This window comes from Oncorhynchus clarkii, unplaced genomic scaffold (genome assembly GCF_045791955.1).
Source record: "Oncorhynchus clarkii lewisi isolate Uvic-CL-2024 unplaced genomic scaffold, UVic_Ocla_1.0 unplaced_contig_12543_pilon_pilon, whole genome shotgun sequence".
Classification (NCBI taxonomy): domain Eukaryota; kingdom Metazoa; phylum Chordata; class Actinopteri; order Salmoniformes; family Salmonidae; genus Oncorhynchus; species Oncorhynchus clarkii.
Window position 1 is genome coordinate 7318 of NW_027259025.1, and position 23422 is coordinate 30739.

Here is a 23422-nt window from a genome sequence, read left to right on the forward strand (position 1 = left end):
GAGCTCTTCAGTTCCACAGAAAGAAGTGTGACCTTTTCATTCATTATTCTACACCAAGTGGAGTGAGAGGGGGGGGAAGGGGAGAGGGAGTGAAGATGAGGGGAGACAGACAGAGAATCTGATCCAGGTTTAAGCTCTTGTCACTCTTAATTAGATGGAATCCTCTCAGGCTAACAGAACACTCTCCAGCCTCCTTACTTATGTAAGATACTTTGTCTCATCTGAATGGTGGAGAGGAGAGGGAAGACACCAGGCGAGGGAGGAGAAGGAGTGGGATTTTGGTTGTTCTGGGGGAGTTGTGAGACACACAGACAGATGTTGGTTGGATACCTTTTTAGCAGTAGATGTTACGGGCAGGACCAGGAGGTGTGGCCGGGAGAGATGAAGATGCACAGAACAGGTCATTCATCCCCCTGCCTGTCATACGGTTGCTGTGTCATCGCCTGCCTACAATCCTCTCTACGGTAGAGTGAGATGGTTTGTTTGACGAGGAGGACTGACGAGTAACCACAGGTGTTGACTGTCTATGTTGGCAGAGGGAGCACAGCAGACTGCCTTTTGCTGGACCTCAGTTGATGGATTAGATAACCTAGCTCTGCATTGCAACCAGTTGGCACATGGTACATTGTTGTGAAGTACTCTTTTCCCAGCATGCTTTTTTTGTCTTTTGAAAAAACTATCACAAAAAAGCTGTTGATTTGTTGATTGTCATGAAACATGTTTGAGCCTTAGTCCTGGTATGCCTGATCTTGGTGACATCGTATGAGTGATATTGTTTGGCTGCCTGGTGAACCTGGGGGTCAGTAGAACATCTGACCTAACGGCAGAACATCAGCATAGTGGAGCGAAGTGCAGCCTTCATCTTCAAGCTATGATATAGCAAAGGTTATGGCGTGATGAGAAGGGCTACCATCTAATCTCTGTGGGTGTAGTTTTAGCATCATGCTGCCTGGACTACACTAAATATGCAAGGGATTACATTTTTGATTGTGTTAAATCAAATCAAATTGTTTGTCACATGTGCAATACAACAGATGTAGACTTTACTGTGAAATGCTTACTTACCAGCCTTTCACTAACAATACAGAATTTTAAAAAAGTAAGAAAAATGATCTAAATAAACTAAAGGAAATAGTAACATGATAAAATACCAATACCGGGGCTATATACAAGGATAATGGATATGTCTTGTTTCTCCTAATGTTATTGTCTGTCTGTTGCAGCTTTCTGAGAGACAACCCCAATGTGAAGATGAGACCATGGTTCCAGTACTAACTTCAAAAAAAGCCAGTGAATTACCAGTGAACGAAGTAACGTGTGTCCTGCAGGTACGTATGGCACAGTGAAAAATGTACAATTTACTAACATTTTATTCCATTACCATTAGTGCATAGACATTTGAGTCGTTTAACTGACACTCTTATCCAGACGACTTAGTTAGTGCATCCATCTTAAGATGGCTAGGTGACACAAGTTAGGCCTAGTCAGCATCACTGAACTGTCAAACAGCACCAGCACACTGAAGGGTGAGCCCCTCATCTCATCACACGCTAGTTACCTGACACCGTTGTTGTTGGTAACCATGCTCCTTCCCTCAGGCTGACCTGCAGTACGGCCTGACCCACAGTGAGGTCACCCGTCGCCGTGCCTACCATGGCTGGAATGAGTTCGACATCAATGAGGAGGAGCCTCTCTGGAGGAAGTACATCTCCCAGGTGAGTGGCAGATAGAACTACAAATGTCTTGTCAAGCTGAAAAAGTACAACTCCCTGGAGAGTGAAGGATAGAACTACAAATCCCTTGTCAACGTCAAGCTGAAAAAGTACAACTCCCTGGAGAGTGAAGGAAAGCTACCAAAAGCTGAAATTCATACCGTTATTATAGCGTTGTAGTACATGTGTGTGAAGCCTAAATAAGCAGAAGGGGGAACACCCTCACACCTGATACATCTTGGCTTTGATACAGGAGTTCTAGCACAGCATCCCACCACTGACGAGACATTTCCAGCGAGTGCTGAAGCCAAAGCTGCAGTAGGGATTCAGGTTTCAGAAGCAGCTCCCTACATGCTGTAGTGTTTAGTACATGTGAAATATCACAGATCACCTGCTGTCCTCCTCCGCCCCGCTCTTGGATTGCTCTTGACTTCTTTTGCAAGGACAAAAGCTCCCAGTGTCCTCTGGGGTAGGAGGGAGGGAGGGAGAGAAGAGGAGGAAAAAACTGCGCCGCTCTATTCTGCCTGGTTTCTGTCTTCCATGGCCAGAAGCAAAGTGATGAGCGGTCGGATAAATATAGAGCTGCCGCCCTGAGAGGCTGTTTTTCTCCTTCACACTGAGAGATGGAGAGAATGAGGGATGCTGCCCCCCTCTCCTCTCTCTCGCTCGCTCTCCCCCCTCTCGCTCGCTCTCCCCCCTCTCTCGCGCGCCCCCCCTCTCTCTCATTCCCCCCCTCTCCTTTCTCCCCCCTCTCTCTTGCTCCCCCCCACCCGCTCTCTCTCCCCCGTCTCTCTCACCCCCTCTGTCTCTGTTCTTTCTTTGTTTCACCCCCTTTGACACCCTGCTGAAGATGAAAGATCAGCCACTTACTCATCACGTGGTTGACGTGAGATGCACCCTCCTGTTGCCATGGAAACATATAGAAAAATATGTAATTATGCCATGAACCATTGCTGTTCTTCGGAGCTTTGGTTGGTTTAAATTGCAGGGGGGAAATCCTTTAAAAAAAAAATATATATATATATATATATATTTTTTTTTAAGTACTGAGGCACTTTGGATCTAGCCAGATTGAACCAGAACAGCCTCTGATCTGGTTATCAGTAGCACCATTTTCCATTCTCCATTCCATATTTTATGGTATTTTCTCAACACCATTTGTCCCAAAATGCTTAAGACCCAAACCTAACTCCCCTAGGTGACAGGGTCAGTGTCCATAGAAAGGCAGTACTGCCCAGTACAGGGCACTACTCAAGATTACATAGAACAATTATCTAGAATATTAATCAGGGTATTCATTCACCACTATTGTATTCATCCCTCCCTATCGTCTGACTTGGGAGGGTGCCATTCCCCCACTCCCCTGACTCTTCTGTTGTCAGATCAGATTCCTCCTCTGTTGTCAGATCAGATTCCTCCTCTGTTGCCAGATCAGATTCCTCCTCTGTGTTATGGCTTGAGGCCTGACATGCCTTTACTGAGTTACTGAACTACCAGAGATGGTCCAGTCTAGCTAGCTAATTTGTTTGCAATGTGGTACTCTCCCTGTCTCCTGGAGGATCCCACCATCAGCTCCGCTCCCTCACTCCCTGTCTCCTGGAGGACCCCACCATCAGCTCCATCTCTCCGTCTCCTGGAGGATCCCACCATCAGTTCCATCTCTCCCTGTCTCCTGGAGGATCCCACCATCAGCTCCCTCACTCCCTGTCTCCTGGAGGATCCCACCATCAGTTCCATCTCTCCGTCTCCTGGAGGATCCCACCATCAGCTCCATCTCTCCCTGTCTCCTGGAGGATCCCACCATCAGCTCCCTCACTCCCTGTCTCCTGGAGGATCCCACCATCAGCTCCATCTCTCCCTGTCTCCTGGAGGATCCCACCATCAGCTCCATCTCTCCCTGTCTCCTGGAGGATCCCACCATCAGCTCCATCTCTCCCTGTCTCCTGGAGGATCCCACCATCAGATCCATCTCTCCCTGTCTCCTGGAGGATCCCACCATCAGCTCAGATCCATCTCTCCCTTTCTCCTGGAGGATCCCACCATCAGCTCCATCTCTCCCTGTCTCTTGGAGGATCCCACCATCAGCTCAGCTCCATCTCTCCCTGTCTCCTGGAGGATCCCACCATCAGTTCCATCTCTCCCTGTCTCCTGGAGGATCCCACCATCAGCTCCATCTCTCCCTGTCTCCTGGAGGACCCCACCACCAGCTCCATCTCTCCCTGTCTCCTGGAGGGCCCCACCATCAGCTCAGCTCCATCTCTCCCTTGTCTCTTGGATGATACCACCATCAGCTCCATCTCTCCCTGTCTCTTGGAGGATCCCACCATCAGCTCAGCTCCATCTCTCCCTGTCTCCTGGAGGATCCCACCATCAGCTCAGCTCCATCTCTCCCTGTCTCCTGGAGGATCCCACCATCAGCTCCATCTCTCCCTGTCTCCTGGAGGACCCCACCATCAGCTCCATCTCTCCCTGTCTCCTGGAGGACCCCACCATCAGCTCCATCTTTCCCTGTCTCCTGGAGGATCCCACCATCAGCTCCATCTCTCCCTGTCTCCTGGAGGCTCCCACCATCAGCTCAGCTCCATCTCTCCCTTGTCTCTTGGATGATACCATTATCAGCTCAGATCCAAATTTTGTGTGTGTGTGATCTTCTCACCAGTATTTTTAGCAGCAAAGTGAGAAAGCAGCACAAGGCTTTAGTTTGGCATCATCATCATCATTATCTCCCCCATCGCTGCACCTCGTTGCCGCTACAGATTTTCATCCATTTTTAGCATCCCAAAGGATAAACTGGTGGCGTGAAGAGTCATTTATCACTGTTATCAGACTGCGCTCTAAAAAGCACTGTACCTATTGGTGTTGAATCCATCTCTCTGAGAGGCCGACAGTGGGTACATAGTGGTGTTGAATCCATCTCTCTGAGAGGCCGACAGTGGTACATAGTGGTGTTGAATCCATCTCTCTGAGAGGCCAACAGTGGGTACATAGTGGTGTTGAATCCATCTCTCTGAGAGGCCGACAGTGGGTACATAGTGGTGTTGAATCCATCTCTCTGAGAGGCCGACAGTGGGTACATAGTGGTGTTGAATCCATCTCTCTGAGAGGCCAACAGTGGGTACATAGTGGTGTTGAATCCATCTCTCTGAGAGGCCAACAGTGGGTACATAGTGGTGTTGAATCCATCTCTCTGAGAGGCCAACAGTGGGTACATAGTGGTGTTGAATCCATCTCTCTGAGAGGCCAACAGTGGGTACATAGTGGTGTTGAATCCATCTCTCTGAGAGGCCAACAGTGGGTACATAGTGGTGTTGAATCCATCTCTCTGAGAGGCCAACAGTGGGTACATAGTGGTGTTGAATCCATCTCTCTGAGAGGCCAACAGTGGGTACATAGTGGTGTTGAATCCATCTCTCTGAGAGGCCAACAGTGGGTACATAGTGGTGTTGAATCCATCTATCTGAGAGGCCAACAGTGGGTACATAGTGGTGTTGAATCCATCCCTCTGAGAGGCCAACAGTGGGTACATAGTGGTGTTGAATCCATCTCTCTGAGAGGCCGACCATGGGTACATAGTGGTGTTGAATCCATCTCTCTGAGAGGCCAACAGTGGGTACATAGTGGTGTTGAATCCATCTCTCTGAGAGGCCAACAGTGGGTACATAGTGGTGTTGAATCCATCTCTCTGAGAGGCCGACAGTGGGTACATAGTGGTGTTGAATCCATCTCTCTGAGAGGCCAACAGTGGGTACATAGAGGTGTTGAATCCATCTCTCTGAGAGGCCAACAGTGGGTACATAGTGGTCAAAGACTGTGATGTCCTTGTGTTAATTCATGTGAAAGGCAGAACAGACAAGTAACTGCAGAGCAGTTGAATTCCAGATGCTAGTAGACTACAGGGAGCCCTACTGACTACAGAGGTAATTGTGTGTACAGGATAAGTCCCAGAGTGTGATGTCAGCATTTAGGAAGGTAATGGGCCTATAGGGGGATCTTGTTCCTGTCAGAAGTAACCAGGAAACCAGGGCTCTGGAGGCCTTTAATCAAACACTGTCACTCCTACCTGATCTTGTTCCTGTCAGAAGTAACCAGGAAACCAGGGCTCTGGAGGCCTTTAATCAAACACTGTCACTCCTACCTGATCTTGTTCCTGTCAGAAGTAACCAGGAAACCAGGGCTCTGGAGGCCTTTAATCAAACACTGTCACTCCTACCTGATTTTGAACCCCTATGTAAGTATTGAACACAATTACTGTAGACTCAGCGTTTTGTCCGCTCGCCATGCCGCCTCAATTATCCTGGCAAAGGGAGCCACAGCGCCATTGGTTGGCTAATTAGTGTCTTGCCCAGACATGACAGATTGGACCTGTCCTCCCACTGTGCAGTCAGTGGCCGTATTTGAGAGCATCAAAGCCATGATGTATAATGGGTCAATTGTGACCGACTGACTGATCTGCAAATAATATTAAGTAGTTATTTATGATGCAAGGTGATTTGTAGATTAGTCAGTCTCCCCTCGCCTCTAAAGTCAGCCTAAAACCCCAAACACCAAGCAATGCAGATGTAGAAGCGTGGTGGCTAGGAAACGCTCCCTAAAAAGGCAGGATCCTAGGAAGAAACCAGAGAGGAACCAGGCTACATTCAGCCATTACACTCTCTCTCGCTCTGTCTCTCTCTGTGTCTCTGTCTCTCTCTCTGTCTGCCAGAGGAACCAGGCTACATTCAGCCTTTACTCTCTCTCTGTCTGTCTCCCTTGGTCTCTCTCTCTCTGTTTGCCAGAGGAACCAGGCTACATTCAGCCATTACTCTCGCTCTGCCTGCCAGAGGTTTCACATGTAGAGGAGATGTAGTTTCTGACTGTGTTGGAGGTTTGCCGTGTCATTGAAAGTATTACTGTGTCATTGAGATACAGTATACCTTATGTGTGTGTGACAACCTTCCGGCAGCTTCCAGGACCTTGTTTGACAAATGAATGGGCTTCTGACTTTCTCTGTACAGAGACCCTTATTCGGTGTCTCTTCTATATAGTCACACACTCACTCATTCAGTCACACACACTCACACAAGTCACTACGGATCACATCAGATGTGGAACATTGGTATTGATCGTGCAGTGCAGCAGCTCAATGATGGCATTCTCTCTCTCCCTCTCTCGCTCTCTCCCTCCCCCAGTTTAAGGATCCTCTCATCATGTTGCTACTGGCCTCTGCTGTCATCAGTGTGCTCATGCACCAGTTTGATGATGCCATCAGCATCACAGTGGTAAGGAACCCCATCACCACACAGGTTATTTATAGTATACCATTTAGTAATGTGAGTAATTCCATGGTGCTCCAGAAATGTGTCTGACAACGGATTAGACTGGGTACTACAGAGAATGGAGAGTTAAGCGCTAACCTATTATATCTCTCTCTCTGTCTCCCCATCCCTCTTTTTCTCCTTGACAGGCCATTATAATAGTGGTTACAGTTGCCTTTGTCCAGGTGAGACTTCTGTATTTGCCTTCACTCTGTGAACTGTGTTAGTTGTGACAGGGAGTCAGTCAGTCAGTGTGTTTCTCTGCAGATGTCATGGTGTATTCTCAGAGCACAAAGCCAGATGCCAAATGGATCACAGTGGTACAGAACAGACGGGTGTGTGTGTGTGGGGCTCGTCTCCGTAGAGAGAACATTGGAAATGCATTGCTGTTCCATCATTTATGAGGGGCATGAGAACTGATCAAAGACATTCGTAGAGAGTTGTTTCAGCTATGCTCGCTCTGTTTCTCTGAAGGAATACCGCTCCGAGAAGTCCCTTGAAGAGCTGGGAAAACTTGTGCCTCCAGAATGCCACTGGTGAGCACTGCCTCTCTCAGCCCCAATGCTCTCTGCTATGTTTTTCTTACTTACTTCATCACTAATTGTATCTGCATATGGAATGACAGTCAAACATGACAGTGGAAGCAGCTTAGGACCATCGTCACTCCCATAGACTTAGTGCACACATCCTGGGATAAAAAAAGCACTGGTGCCTCCTGAAAGAAGTGTAAAGGGGACATGGAGATATGGATGTAATTTCCACTTCAAACAGGATCCAGAGGGCCAGATTTGCACTTCAAACACAAGATCCCCCCCCTCCCCTCAAAATACACACACACACACACACACACACACACACACACTCTCTTCCATATCCCAAGGCTGCTACAAGCTGTTGCCCTTGGATGCTGGTGGTGGAACTAGCATAGTGCAGGATAGCTTGCATACTGTAGCATTAGCATGGTCATTGCTGATTACAGTTCAATTCCCTCTCTCTCGGTCTCGCTTTCTATCTCTCGTCTCGCTCTCTGTCTCGCTCTTTCTTTATCTCGTCCTCTGTCTCGTTCTCCCCGTTTGTGTCTCTCTCTTCTCGTGCGCTCTCTGTCTCGCTCTCTGTCTCGCTCTCTGTCTCGCTCTTTCTTTATCTCATCCTCTGTCTCGTTCTCCCTGTTTGTCTCTCTTTCTTCTCGTGCGCTCTCTGTCTCGCTCTCTGTCTCGCTCTCTGTCTCGCTCACTGTCTTGTTCTTCCCGTTTCTGTCTCTCTCCATCTCTCCCCCCTCTAGTGTGAGGGAAGGACATCTGGAGCGCATGCTGGCTCGGGAGTTGGTCCCTGGAGACACGGTCTGTCTCTCTGTTGGGGAGAGAGTCCCAGCTGATCTACGACTCTTTGAGGTATGTTATACACTCACACCTGTTCAGAAGCTGTCAAATATATTGTCGTCCTCACTCTTACACATAAATATAGATCTGCAAAGGGTGAGACTTCACTAGCTCTACACAACAACAAAAAGCTGGCAGCAAAATAATTGCTGAAGTGACTGGCAACCCTTTCACCCCTCTCTCTCTCCCAGGCAACTGACCTATCAGTGGATGAGTCCAGTCTGACGGGAGAGACCACGCCCTGCTCCAAGTCCACGTCCCACCAGCCCACCAACAATGACATCACCTCCCGCAGCAATGTGGCCTTCATGGGAACCCTGGTGCGATGTGGCAAAGCCAAGGTACCTAGGATGTCTGTTGAAGGTCATGGTTGACCACAATGTCACATGACCCATCCCAACAGTTTACCAATAAATTATGGAGCAGCACTTCTGGCTGGAAATGAAAGTTACAGATTGGGATTAATAACGTCTTATATCATTGTGTAACTTTTTTATTTTTGTCTTATAGGGTATCGTCATAGGAACAGGAGAAAATTCTGAATTTGGAGAGGTTTTTAAGATGATGCAAGCAGAGGAGGCCCCTAAAACACCTTTACAGAAAAGCATGGACCTTCTTGGAAAACAGCTCTCGCTTTATTCCTTTGGAATCATAGGTACTACATATTTTTTGTTGTTCTCAAATGTGCACATGTTCTTATGGTCCTGAATGGCTCAGTAGGTAGAGCATGGCGCTTGCAACTTCAGGATTGGTGGGTTCGATTCCCAGGGAACACCCATATGTAAAATGTATCCACGCATGACTGTAAGTCGCTATATATATATATATATATATATATATATATATACACACACACACATATACAGTGGGGCAAAAAAGTATTTAGTCAGCCACCAATTGTGCAAGTTCTCCCACTTAAAAATATGAGAGAGGCCTGTAATTTTCATGATAGGTTCACATTGTAGGATTTAAAATGAATTTATTTGCAAATATTTATATATGTGTCTATAGAAAATACCTCTTGGACAGGCAGACAAGAACATTCAAGAACATTGGTAACGTTACCAAAGGGTATTGCATATTCTTGTCTGCCTCTCCAAGAGGTATTTTCTATAGACATACTGTATGCTCCACGCCAGTTTATACTGTCTAAATACTGCTCCACGCCAGTTTATACTGTCTATATACTGCTCCACGCCAGTTTATACTGTCTATATACTGCTCCACGCCAGTTTATACTGTCTATATACTGCTCCACGCCAGTTTATACTGTCTATATACTGCTCCAAGCCAGTTTATACTGTCTATATACTGCTCCAAGCCAGTTTATACTGTGTCTATATATACTGCTCCAAGCCAGTTTATACTGTGTATATATATACTGCTCCAAGCCAGTTTATACTGTCTATATACTGCTCCACGCCAGTTTATACTGTGTCTATATATACTGCTCCAAGCCAGTTTATACTGTCTATATACTGCTCCACGCCAGTTTATACTGTCTATATACTGCTCCAAGCCAGTTTATACTGTCTATATACTGCTCCAAGCCAGTTTATACTGTGTATATATATACTGCTCCAAGCCAGTTTATACTGTCTATATATACTGCTCCAAGCCAGTTTATACTGTCTATATACTGCTCCACGCCAGTTTATACTGTCTATATACTGCTCCACGCCAGTTTATACTGTCTATATACTGCTCCAAGCCAGTTTATACTGTCTATATACTGCTCCAAGCCAGTTTATACTGTGTCTATATACTGCTCCAAGCCAGTTTATACTGTGTCTATATACTGCTCCAAGCCAGTTTATACTGTGTCTATATATACTGCTCCAAGCCAGTTTATACTGTGTATATATACTGCTCCAAGCCAGTTTATACTGTGTATATATACTGCTCCAAGCCAGTTTATACTGTGTATATATACTGCTCCACGCCAGTTTATACTGTCTATATACTGCTCCAAGCCAGTTTATACTGTCTATATACTGCTCCACGCCAGTTTATACTGTCTATATACTGCTCCAAGCCAGTTTATACTGTGTCTATATACTGCTCCAAGCCAGTTTATACTGTGTCTATATATACTGCTCCAAGCCAGTTTATACTGTCTATATACTGCTCCAAGCCAGTTTATACTGTCTATATACTGCTCCAAGCCAGTTTATACTGTGTCTATATACTGCTCCACGCCAGTTTATACTGTCTATATACTGCTCCAAGCCAGTTTATACTGTGTCTATATATACTGCTCCAAGCCAGTTTATACTGTGTATATATACTGCTCCACGCCAGTTTATACTGTCTATATACTGCTCCAAGCCAGTTTATACTGTGTATATATACTGCTCCAAGCCAGTTTATACTGTCTATATACTGCTCCAAGCCAGTTTATACTGTCTATATACTGCTCCAAGCCAGTTTATACTGTCTATATACTGCTCCAAGCCAGTTTATACTGTCTATATACTGCTCCACGCCAGTTTATACTGTCTATATACTGCTCCAAGCCAGTTTATACTGTCTATATACTGCTCCAAGCCAGTTTATACTGTCTATATACTGCTCCAAGCCAGTTTATACTGTCTATATACTGCTCCAAGCCAGTTTATACTGTCTATATACTGCTCCAAGCCAGTTTATACTGTCTATATACTGCTCCAAGCCAGTTTATACTGTATATATACTGCTCCAAGCCAGTTTATACTGTCTATATACTGCTCCACGCCAGTTTATACTGTCTATATACTGCTCCAAGCCAGTTTATACTGTCTATATACTGCTCCAAGCCAGTTTATACTGTATATATACTGCTCCACGCCAGTTTATACTGTCTATATACTGCTCCAAGCCAGTTTATACTGTCTATATACTGCTCCAAGCCAGTTTATACTGTCTATATACTGCTCCAAGCCAGTTTATACTGTCTATATACTGCTCCAAGCCAGTGTATACTGTATATATACTGCTCCACGCCAGTTTATACTGTCTATATACTGCTCCAAGCCAGTTTATACTGTCTATATACTGCTCCAAGCCAATTTATACTGTGTCTATATATACTGCTCCAAGCCAGTTTATACTGTGTATATATACTGCTCCACGCCAGTTTATACTGTGTCTATATATACTGCTCCAAGCCAGTTTATACTGTGTCTATATATACTGCTCCAAGCCAGTTTATACTGTGTCTATATATACTGCTCCAAGCCAGTTTATACTGTCTATATACTGCTCCAAGCCAGTTTATACTGTGTCTATATATACTGCTCCAAGCCAGTTTATACTGTGTCTATATACTGCTCCAAGCCAGTTTATACTGTGTATATATACTGCGCCAAGCCAGTTTATACTGTGTATATATACTGCTCCACGCCAGTTTATACTGTCTATATACTGCTCCAAGCCAGTTTATACTGTGTATATATACTGCTCCAAGCCAGTTTATACTGTGTCTATATATACTGCTCCAAGCCAGTTTATACTGTGTATATATACTGCTCCAAGCCAGTTTATACTGTGTATATATACTGCTCCAAGCCAGTTTATACTGTGTCTATATATACTGCTCCAAGCCAGTTTATACTGTGTATATATACTGCTCCAAGCCAGTTTATACTGTGTCTATATATACTGCTCCAAGCCAGTTTATACTGTGTATATATACTGCTCCACGCCAGTTTATACTGTCTATATACTGCTCCAAGCCAGTTTATACTGTGTATATATACTGCTCCAAGCCAGTTTATACTGTGTATATATACTGCGCCAAGCCAGTTTATACTGTGTATATATACTGCGCCAAGCCAGTTTATACTGTGTATATATACTGCTCCAAGCCAGTTTATACTGTGTATATATACTGCGCCAAGCCAGTTTATACTGTGTCTATATATACTGCTCCAAGCCAGTTTATACTGTGTATATATACTGTTCCAAGCCAGTTTATACTGTGTATATATACTGCTCCAAGCCAGTTTATACTGTGTATATATACTGCTCCAAGCCAGTTTATACTGTGTCTATATATACTGCTCCAAGCCAGTTTATACTGTGTATATATACTGCTCCAAGCCAGTTTATACTGTGTATATATACTGCTCCAAGCCAGTTTATACTGTGTCTATATATACTGCTCCAAGCCAGTTTATACTGTGTATATATACTGCTCCAAGCCAGTTTATACTGTGTATATATACTGCTCCAAGCCAGTTTATACTGTCTATATACTGCTCCAAGCCAGTTTATACTGTCTATATACTGCTCCAAGCCAGTTTATACTGTCTATATACTGCTCCAAGCCAGTTTATACTGTCTATATACTGCTCCACGCCAGTTTATACTGTCTATATACTGCTCCAAGCCAGTTTATACTGTCTATATACTGCTCCAAGCCAGTTTATACTCTATATATACTGCTCCACGCCAGTTTATACTGTCTATATACTGCTCCAAGCCAGTTTATACTGTCTATATACTGCTCCAAGCCAGTTTATACTGTCTATATACTGCTCCAAGCCAGTTTATACTGTCTATATATACTGCTCCAAGCCAGTTTATACTGTCTATATACTGCTCCACGCCAGTTTATACTGTCTATATACTGCTCCAAGCCAGTTTATACTGTCTATATACTGCTCCAAGCCAGTTTATACTGTATATATACTGCTCCAAGCCAGTTTATACTGTCTATATACTGCTCCACTCCAGTTTATACTGTCTATATACTGCTCCAAGCCAGTTTATACTGTCTATATACTGCTCCAAGCCAGTTTATACTGTATATATACTGCTCCACGCCAGTTTATACTGTCTATATACTGCTCCAAGCCAGTTTATACTGTCTATATACTGCTCCAAGCCAGTTTATACTGTCTATATACTGCTCCAAGCCAGTTTATACTGTCTATATACTGCTCCAAGCCAGTGTATACTGTATATATACTGCTCCACGCCAGTTTATACTGTCTATATACTGCTCCAAGCCAGTTTATACTGTCTATATACTGCTCCAAGCCAATTTATACTGTGTCTATATATACTGCTCCAAGCCAGTTTATACTGTGTATATATACTGCTCCACGCCAGTTTATACTGTGTATATATATACTGCTCCACGCCAGTTTATACTGTCTATATACTGCTCCAAGCCAGTTTATACTGTGTATATATACTGCTCCACGCCAGTTTATACTGTCTATATACTGCTCCAAGCCAGTTTATACTGTGTCTATATATACTGCTCCAAGCCAGTTTATACTGTGTCTATATATACTGCTCCAAGCCAGTTTATACTGTGTCTATATATACTGCTCCAAGCCAGTTTATACTGTCTATATACTGCTCCAAGCCAGTTTATACTGTGTCTATATATACTGCTCCAAGCCAGTTTATACTGTGTCTATATACTGCTCCAAGCCAGTTTATACTGTGTATATATACTGCGCCAAGCCAGTTTATACTGTGTATATATACTGCTCCACGCCAGTTTATACTGTCTATATACTGCTCCAAGCCAGTTTATACTGTGTATATATACTGCTCCAAGCCAGTTTATACTGTGTCTATATATACTGCTCCAAGCCAGTTTATACTGTGTATATATACTGCTCCAAGCCAGTTTATACTGTGTATATATACTGCTCCAAGCCAGTTTATACTGTGTCTATATATACTGCTCCAAGCCAGTTTATACTGTGTATATATACTGCTCCAAGCCAGTTTATACTGTGTCTATATATACTGCTCCAAGCCAGTTTATACTGTGTATATATACTGCTCCACGCCAGTTTATACTGTCTATATACTGCTCCAAGCCAGTTTATACTGTGTATATATACTGCTCCAAGCCAGTTTATACTGTGTATATATACTGCGCCAAGCCAGTTTATACTGTGTATATATACTGCGCCAAGCCAGTTTATACTGTGTATATATACTGCGCCAAGCCAGTTTATACTGTGTATATATACTGCTCCAAGCCAGTTTATACTGTGTATATATACTGCGCCAAGCCAGTTTATACTGTGTCTATATATACTGCTCCAAGCCAGTTTATACTGTGTATATATACTGTTCCAAGCCAGTTTATACTGTGTATATATACTGCTCCAAGCCAGTTTATACTGTGTATATATACTGCTCCAAGCCAGTTTATACTGTGTCTATATATACTGCTCCAAGCCAGTTTATACTGTGTATATATACTGCTCCAAGCCAGTTTATACTGTGTATATATACTGCTCCAAGCCAGTTTATACTGTGTCTATATATACTGCTCCAAGCCAGTTTATACTGTGTATATATACTGCTCCAAGCCAGTTTATACTGTCTATATACTGCTCCAAGCCAGTTTATACTGTCTATATATACTGCTCCAAGCCAGTTTATACTGTGTCTATATATACTGCTCCAAGCCAGTTTATACTGTGTCTATATATACTGCTCCAAGCCAGTTTATACTGTGTATATATACTGCTCCAAGCCAGTTTATACTGTCTATATATACTGCTCCAAGCCAGTTTATACTGTGTCTATATATACTGCTCCAAGCCAGTTTATACTGTGTATATATACTGCTCCAAGCCAGTTTATACTGTGTATATATACTGCTCCAAGCCAGTTTATACTGTCTATATACTGCTCCAAGCCAGTTTATACTGCGTCTATATATACTGCGCCAAGCCAGTTTATACTGTGTATATATACTGCGCCAAGCCAGTTTATACTGTGTATATATACTGCTCCAAGCCAGTTTATACTGTGTATATATACTGCTCCAAGCCAGTTGAAGTTGGAAGTTTACATACACCTTAGCCAAATACATTTAAACTCAGTTTTTCACAATTCCTGACGTTTACTGAGTAAAAATTCCCTGTATTAGGTCGGTTAGGATCACCACTTTATTTTAAGAATGTGAAATGTCAAAATAAAAGTAAAGCATGATTTTATTTCAGCTTTTATTTCTTTCATCACATTCCCAGTGGGTCAGAAGTTTACATACACTCAATTAGTATTTGGTAGCATTGCCTTTAAATTGTTTAACTTGGGTCAGACGTTTCGGGTAGCCTTCCACAAGCTTCCCACAATGTTGGGTGAATTCTGGCCCATTCCTCCTGACAGAGCTGCTGTAACTGAGTCCGGTTTGTAGGCCTTCTTGCTCGCACTCTTTTTCAGTTTTGCCCACAAGTTTTCTATGGGATTAAGATCAGGGCTTTGTGATGGCCACTCCAATACCTTAACTTTGTTGTCCTTAAGTCATTTTGCCACAACTTTGGAAGTATGCTTGGGGTCATTGTCCATTTGGAAGACCCATTTGCAAACAAGATGTAACTTTCTGACTGATGTCTTGAGATGTTGCTTCAATATATCCACGTACTTTTCCTTCCTCAATATGCCATCTATTTTGTGAAGTGCACCAGTCCCTCCTGCAGCAAAGCACCTCCACAACATGATGCTGCTGCCCCCCCGGTTCCACGGTTGGGATGGTGTTCTTTGGCTTACAAGCCTCCCCCTTTTTCCTCCAAACATAACAATGGTCATTATTGCCAAACAGTTCTATTTTTGTTTCATCAGGCCAGTGGACATTTCTACAAAAAGTACGATCTTTGTCCCCATGTGCAGTTATAAACCGTAGTCTGACTTTTTATGGGGGTTTTGGAGCAGTGGCTTCTTCCTTGCTGAGCAGCCTTTCAGGTTATGTCGATATAGGACTTGTTTTTACTGTGGATATAGATACTTTTGTACGCGTTTCCTCCAGCATCTTCACAAGGTCCTTTGCTGTTGTTCTGGGATTGATTTTCACTTTTCGGCACCAACGTACATTCATCTCTAGGGGACAGAACGTATCTCCTTCCTGAGCGGTATGACGGCTGCGTGGTCCCATGGTGTTTATACTTGCGTACTATTGTTTGTACAGATGAACGTGGTACCTTCATGCATTTGGAAATTGCTCCCAAGGATGAACCAGACTTGTGGAGGTCTATAATTTTTTTCTGGGGTCTTTGCTGATTTCTTTTGATTTTCCCATGATGTCAAGCAAAGAGCCACTGAGTTTGAAATACATCCACAGGTACACCTCCAATTGACTCAAATTATGTAAATTAGCCTATCAGAATCTTCTAAAGCAATTACATAATTTTCGGTAATGTTCCAAGCTGTTCCAAACAGTCAACTTATTGTATCTAAAATTCTGACCCACTGGAATTGTGATACAGTGAATTATAAGTGAAATCATCTGTCTGTAAACAATTGTTAGAAAAGTGACTTGTGTCATGCACAAAGTAATGTCCTAACCGACTTGCCAAAACTATAGTGTGTTAGCAAGAAATTTGTGGAGTGGTTGAAAAATGAGTTTGAATGAGTCCAACCTAAGTGTATGTAAACTGACTTCAACTGTATATACTGCTCCAAGCCAGTTTATACTGTGTATATATTCTATTCCAAGCCAGTTTATACTGTGTGTATATACAGTGCCTTGCGAAAGTATTCGGCCCCCTTGAACTTTGCGACCTTTTGCCACATTTCAGGCTTCAAACATAAAGATATAAAACTGTATTTTTTTGTGAAGAATCAACAACAAGTGGGACACAATCATGAAGTGGAACGACATTTATTGGATATTTCAAACCTTTTTAACAAATCAAAAACTGAAAAATTGGGCGTGCAAAATTATTCAGCCACCTTTACTTTCAGTGCAGCAAACTCTCTCCAGAAGTTCAGTGAGGATCTCTGAATGATCCAATGTTGACCTAAATTACTAATGATGATAAATACAATCCACCTGTGTGTAATCAAGTCTCCGTATAAATGCACCTGCACTGTGATAGTCTCAGAGGTCCGTCAAAAGCGCAGAGAGCATCATGAAGAACAAGGAACACACCAGGCAGGTCCGAGATACTGTTGTGAAGAAGTTTAAAGCCAGATTTGGATACAAAAAGATTTCTCAAGCTTTAAACATCCCAAGGAGCACTGTGCAAGCGATAATATTGAAATGGAAGGAGTATCAGACCACTGCAAATCTACCAAGACCTGGCCGTCCCTCTAAACTTTCAGCTCATACAAGGAGAAGACTGATCAGAGATGCAGCAAAGAGGCCCATGATCACTCTGGATGAACTGCAGAGATCTACAGCTGAGGTGGGAGACTCTGTCCATAGGACAACAATCAGTCGTATATTGCACAAATCTGGCCTTTATGGAAGAGTTGCAAGAAGAAAGCCATTTCTTAAAGATATCCATAAAAAGTGTCGTTTAAAGTTTGCCACAAGCCACCTGGGAGACACACCAAACATGTGGAAGAAGGTGCTCTGGTCAGATGAAACCAAAATTGAACTTTTTGGCAACAATGCAAAACGTTATGTTTGGCGTAAAAGCAACACAGCTCATCACCCTGAACACACCATGCCCACTGTCAAACATGGTGGTGGCAGCATCATGGTTTGGGCCTGCTTTTCTTCAGCAGGGACAGGGAAGATGGTTAAAATTGATGGGAAGATGGATGGAGCCAAATACAGGACCATTCTGGAAGAAAACCTGATGGAGTCTGCAAAAGACTGGGACGGAGATTTGTCTTCCAACAAGACAATGATCCAAAACATAAAGCAAAATCTACAATGGAATGGTTCAAAAATAAACATATCCAGGTGTTAGAATGGCCAAGTCAAAGTCCAGACCTGAATCCAATCGAGAATCTGTGGAAAGAACTGAAAACTGCTGTTCACAAATGATCTCCATCCAACCTCACTGAGCTCGAGCTGTTTTGCAAGGAGGAATGGGAAAAAATGTCAGTCTCTCGATGTGCAAAACTGATAGAGACATACCCCAAGCGACTTACAGCTGTAATCGCAGCAAAAGGTGGCGCTACAAAGTATTAACTTAAGGGGGCTGAATAATTTTGCACGCCCAATTTTTCAGTTTTTGATTTGTTACAAAAGTTTGAAATATCCAATAAATGTCGTTCCACTTCATGATTGTGTCCCACTTGTTGTTGATTCTTCACAAAAAAATACAGTTTTATATCTTTATGTTTGAAGCCTGAAATGTGGCAAAAGGTCGCAAAGTTCAAGGGGGCCGAATACTTTCGCAAGGCACTGTATTCTACTCCAAGCCAGTTTATACTGTGTGTGTATATATACGGCTCCAAGCCAGTTTATACTGTATATACAGGTATATTGTATACTCAGAGTTCCCCCCCAAAGAATGTAAGGCGGGCAGTGGGCCACCTTCCGGACAGGCAGCGCCACTATATAATCATAAAAATATATCATTATTTATATATTTTTGTAACTTTATTTGATATCATTAAGGCATTTTTTTGCTCTAGATTGCATGAAATGGCAGTTACAGGTGTTGAAAAAACACCACCTTATTAAAAATCCTGTGGAGAACCCTGAGACTGTTAATGCTCCCAGCCAGTTAATTATGTGTGTGTGTATGTGTGTGGTCACTTAGAAATGTCTTTGTTTTGTCCATTTAAAATTGATCAGAAATACAGTCTAGACATTGTTAATGTTGTAAATGACTATTGTAGCTGGAAACGGCAGATTATTTATGGAGTATCTACATAGGTGTACAGAGGCCAATTATCAGCAACCATCACTCCTGTGTTCCAATGGCACGTTGTGTTAGCTAATCCAAGTTTATCATTTTAAAAGGCTAATTGATCATTAGAAAACCTTTTGCAATTATGTTAGCACATCTGAAAACTGTTGTGCTGATTTAAAGAAGCAATAAAACTGACCTTCTTTAGACTAGTTGAGTATCTGCAGCATCAGCATTTGTGGGTTCGATTACAGGCTCAAAATGACCAGAAACAAATTCTTCTGAAACTCGCCAATCTGCCGTTTCCAGCTACAATAGTCATTTACAACATTAACAAGGCCTAGACTGTATTTCTGATCAATATGTTGTTATTTTAATGGACAAAAATGGGCTTTTCTTTCAAAAATGACATTTCTAAGTAACCCCAAACTTTTGAACGGTACTGTATCTATAGTTAATGCTCCCAGACGGTTAATGTCTATATAGTTTTAATGCTGTCTATATAGTGTTAATGCTGTCTATATAGTGTTAATGCTGTCTATATAGTGTTAATGCTGTCTATATAGTGTTACTGCTGTCTATATAGTGTTAATGCCGTCTATATAGTGTTAATACTGTCTATATAGTGTTAATGCCGTCTATATAGTGTTAATGCTGTCTATATAGTGTTAATGCCGTCTATATAGTGTTAATGCTGTCTATATAGTGTTAATGCTGTCTATATAGTGTTAATGCTGTCTATATAGTGTTAATGCCGTCTATATAGTGTTAATGCTGTCTATATAGTGTTACTGCTGTCTATATAGTGTTAATGCTGTCTATATAGTGTTAATGCCGTCTATATAGTGTTAATGCTGTCTATATAGTGTTAATGCCGTCTATATAGTGTTAATGCTGTCTATATAGTGTTACTGCTGTCTATATAGTGTTAATGCTCCCAGACGGTTAATGTCTATATAGTGTTAATGCTCCCAGACGGTTAATGTCTATATAGTGTTAATGCTGTCTATATAGTGTTAATGCTGTCTATATAGTGTTAATGCTGTCTATATAGTGTTAATGCTGTCTATATAGTGTTAATGCCGTCTATATAGTGTTAATGCCGTCTATATAGTGTTAATGCCGTCTATATAGTGTTAATGCTGTCTATATAGTGTTAATGCCGTCTATATAGTGTTAATGCCGTCTATATAGTGTTAATGCCGTCTATATAGTGTTAATGCTGTCTATATAGTGTTAATGCTGTCTATATAGTGTTAATGCTGTCTATATAGTGTTAATGCCGTCTATATAGTGTTAATGCTGTCTATATAGTGTTACTGCTGTCTATATAGTGTTAATGCTCCCAGACGGTTAATGTCTATATAGTGTTAATGCTCCCAGACGGTTAATGTCTATATAGTGTTAATGCTGTCTATATAGTGTTAATGCTGTCTATATAGTGTTAATGCTGTCTATATAGTGTTAATGCTGTCTATATAGTGTTAATGCTGTCTATATAGTGTTAATGCTGTCTATATAGTGTTAATGCCGTCTATATAGTGTTAATGCTGTCTATATAGTGTTAATGCTGTCTATATAGTGTTAATGCCGTCTATATAGTGTTAATGCCGTCTATATAGTGTTAATGCCGTCTATATAGTGTTAATGCTGTCTATATAGTGTTAATGCTGTCTATATAGTGTTAATGCTGTCTATATAGTGTTAATGCCGTCTATATAGTGTTAATGCTGTCTATATAGTGTTAATGCCGTCTATATAGTGTTAATGCTCCCAGCCGGTTAATGTCTATATAGTGTTAATACTGTCTATATAGTGTTAATACTGTCTATATATAGTGTTAATACTGTCTATATAGTGTTAATGCTCCCAGACGGTTAATACTGTCTATATAGTGTTAATGCCGTCTATATAGTGTTAATGCTGTCTATATAGTGTTAATGCTGTCTATATAGTGTTAATGCTCCCAGCCAGTTAATACTGTCTATATAGTGTTAATGCTGTCTATATAGTGTTAATGCTGTCTATATAGTGTTAATGCTGTCTATATAGTGTTAATGCTGTCTATATAGTGTTAATGCCGTCTATATAGTGTTAATGCTGTCTATATAGTGTTAATGCCGTCTATATAGTGTTAATGCTGTCTATATAGTGTTAATGCTGTCTATATAGTGTTAATGCTGTCTATATAGTGTTAATGCTGTCTATATAGTGTTACTGCTGTCTATATAGTGTTAATGCTGTCTATATAGTGTTAATGCTGTCTATATAGTGTTAATGCTGTCTATATAGTGTTAATGCTGTCTATATAGTGTTACTGCTGTCTATATAGTGTTAATGCTGTCTATATAGTGTTAATGCTGTCTATATAGTGTTAATGCTGTCTATATAGTGTTAATGCCGTCTATATAGTGTTAATGCCGTCTATATAGTGTTAATGCCGTCTATATAGTGTTAATGCTGTCTATATAGTGTTAATGCTGTCTATATAGTGTTAATGCTGTCTATATAGTGTTAATGCCGTCTATATAGTGTTAATACTGTCTATATAGTGTTAATGCCGTCTATATAGTGTTAATGCTGTCTATATAGTGTTAATGCTGTCTATATAGTGTTAATGCCGTCTATATAGTGTTAATGCCGTCTATATAGTGTTAATGCTGTCTATATAGTGTTAATGCCGTCTATATAGTGTTAATGCTGTCTATATAGTGTTAATGCTCCCAGCCAGTACTAACCACCACTAATGAGTGTTGCCGTGGGTTTCAGGGGTGATCATGCTGGTTGGTTGGCTCCAGGGGAAACGCTTATTAGACATGTTCACCATCGGTGTCAGGTGAGCCCCAATTTGTATATTCCATATATGCAAATAGTACAGTGTTTGTATAAAAGATGTGTTGCCGTTGTTTCTGTCATTGTCAACATATCCCAATATATGGGCATATTCTCTACCATAGACGTCTAATCCAACAACACAGTATGTTTAGTGTTCCCCAGGGTCGGAATGCCATGTGAAAGATCTTTTGATAACACTCATTTATTCAGTGTGACATCTGAGTAGGTTAGCAGAGAGTAATGGGGGATTTGATGGTTGTTGTCATGTGCCTGGTTACGGAGGTGGGCGCAGTAGTGTAAGGGTTAAGATTACACTGTCATGTCAGTGCATTTTGTTATATTTTTTTTAAGTAAAGAAAACAATTTAATACAGCCACACAATTGGGGTCACGTCATTGTGGTGATTTTAGCAAGACAGTGATTTTATCAGGAGATCAGAGATTTTATCGTTCCATATCTCTTCTTTGCACCGTCAGTACCTCGGGGTGAGCAGCTAACCTTGTTAACCTGTATTTACATTACAGTGAAAGTTTTCTTTTCTCACACCTGGAAGGTGAAGTGAGGTGTTGTGAATAAAGTTGGTAGGAATGCTAATGTACACACTGTGCACTCTCTTCAAGTAAAGACTGTTTTCCGCTCTCGTCTCCTCCCTCTTCCTCCCCTCTTACCCCAGCCTGGCGGTGGCAGCCATCCCCGAGGGTCTACCCATCGTGGTGACGGTCACCTTGGCCCTCGGAGTGATGAGGATGGTCAAGAAGAGGGCAATTATCAAGAAGCTGCCCATCGTGGAGACACTTGGTAGGGTCTGGCGGAGGTGAAATGAGCCGAGCTCTGCCTTTAACACTCAGTTTGGTGTGTGTGTGTGTGTGTCTAGTTTAATTTGACCCCATCACTTCCTCCATCATCCAGGCTGCTGCAACGTCATCTGCTCAGACAAGACGGGGACTCTGACCAAGAACGAGATGACCGTCACTCACCTGTTCACCGCCGATGGACTTCATGTTGAGGTACACTGTGTGTGAGGCTAGTTCCTCCTGCCTAGTTTAGGACTGTTATTTAGTCATCTGGCAAGGTCCTTACCGTAAATCAGAATGTGTTCACAGTCAATTTATCTTGTGAAATGAGGGTTTACATAAAAAATATTTTGGGGGGATGTTTGTTGATCTTCATTGTTTTGCTGTGTCCTCCATGTTGTCCTCTCTGCCAGGTGACAGGCGTGGGTTACAACGGAGCTGGGGAGGTGTTACTGCACGGGGAGGAGATCCACGGCTTCTCAAACATCTCCGTCAGCAAGATTGTAGAGGTGAGAAACTGGGACAGATACGTGGTCATTGTGGTAAATCTCAATACTCTGAAGTGACGACTTGGTCTGCACTCATTTAATACCGCTGGAGAGACACAGAACATGTGGTGAACTTGGGTATGGGTAAAGGATGGGTAAAGGATCTGGACTAGCATCTGATGTCATAACCACCTGTCCTTCTGCTCTCTGATAGGCTGGTTGCATATGCAATGACGCTGTCATCAGGAACAACACCCTGATGGGACGCCCCACTGAGGGGGCCCTCATCGCCCTGGCCATGAAGGTACACATGCATACATGCATACATACATACATACATACATACAGTGGGGCAAAAAAGTATTTAGTCAGA

The 23422-nt window shown here is 42.3% G+C and overlaps 1 protein-coding gene across 2 annotated transcripts in view; it reads left to right on the forward strand.

The window, feature by feature from the left end:
- The first annotated feature begins 329 nt into the window (after window positions 1-329).
- LOC139399425 (calcium-transporting ATPase type 2C member 1-like) overlaps window positions 330-23422 on the forward strand; it is a 34348-nt gene continuing 11255 nt past the window's right edge. The window contains exons 1-14 of one of the 2 annotated variants that reach the window (XM_071144833.1): window positions 330-464; window positions 1224-1328; window positions 1599-1715; window positions 6881-6970; window positions 7156-7191; window positions 7481-7542; window positions 8289-8397; window positions 8577-8726; window positions 8896-9040; window positions 21702-21768; window positions 22441-22565; window positions 22677-22774; window positions 22975-23070; window positions 23264-23353. In XM_071144833.1, the coding sequence (XP_071000934.1) occupies window positions 345-464; window positions 1224-1328; window positions 1599-1715; window positions 6881-6970; window positions 7156-7191; window positions 7481-7542; window positions 8289-8397; window positions 8577-8726; window positions 8896-9040; window positions 21702-21768; window positions 22441-22565; window positions 22677-22774; window positions 22975-23070; window positions 23264-23353 (1410 nt within the window). In that variant the 5' untranslated portion in view covers window positions 330-344. Of the gene's footprint in view, window positions 465-553; window positions 621-1223; window positions 1329-1598; window positions 1716-6880; window positions 6971-7155; window positions 7192-7480; window positions 7543-8288; window positions 8398-8576; window positions 8727-8895; window positions 9041-21701; window positions 21769-22440; window positions 22566-22676; window positions 22775-22974; window positions 23071-23263; window positions 23354-23422 lie in introns of those variants that run through there. The other variant, XM_071144834.1, reaches the window with a different exon arrangement.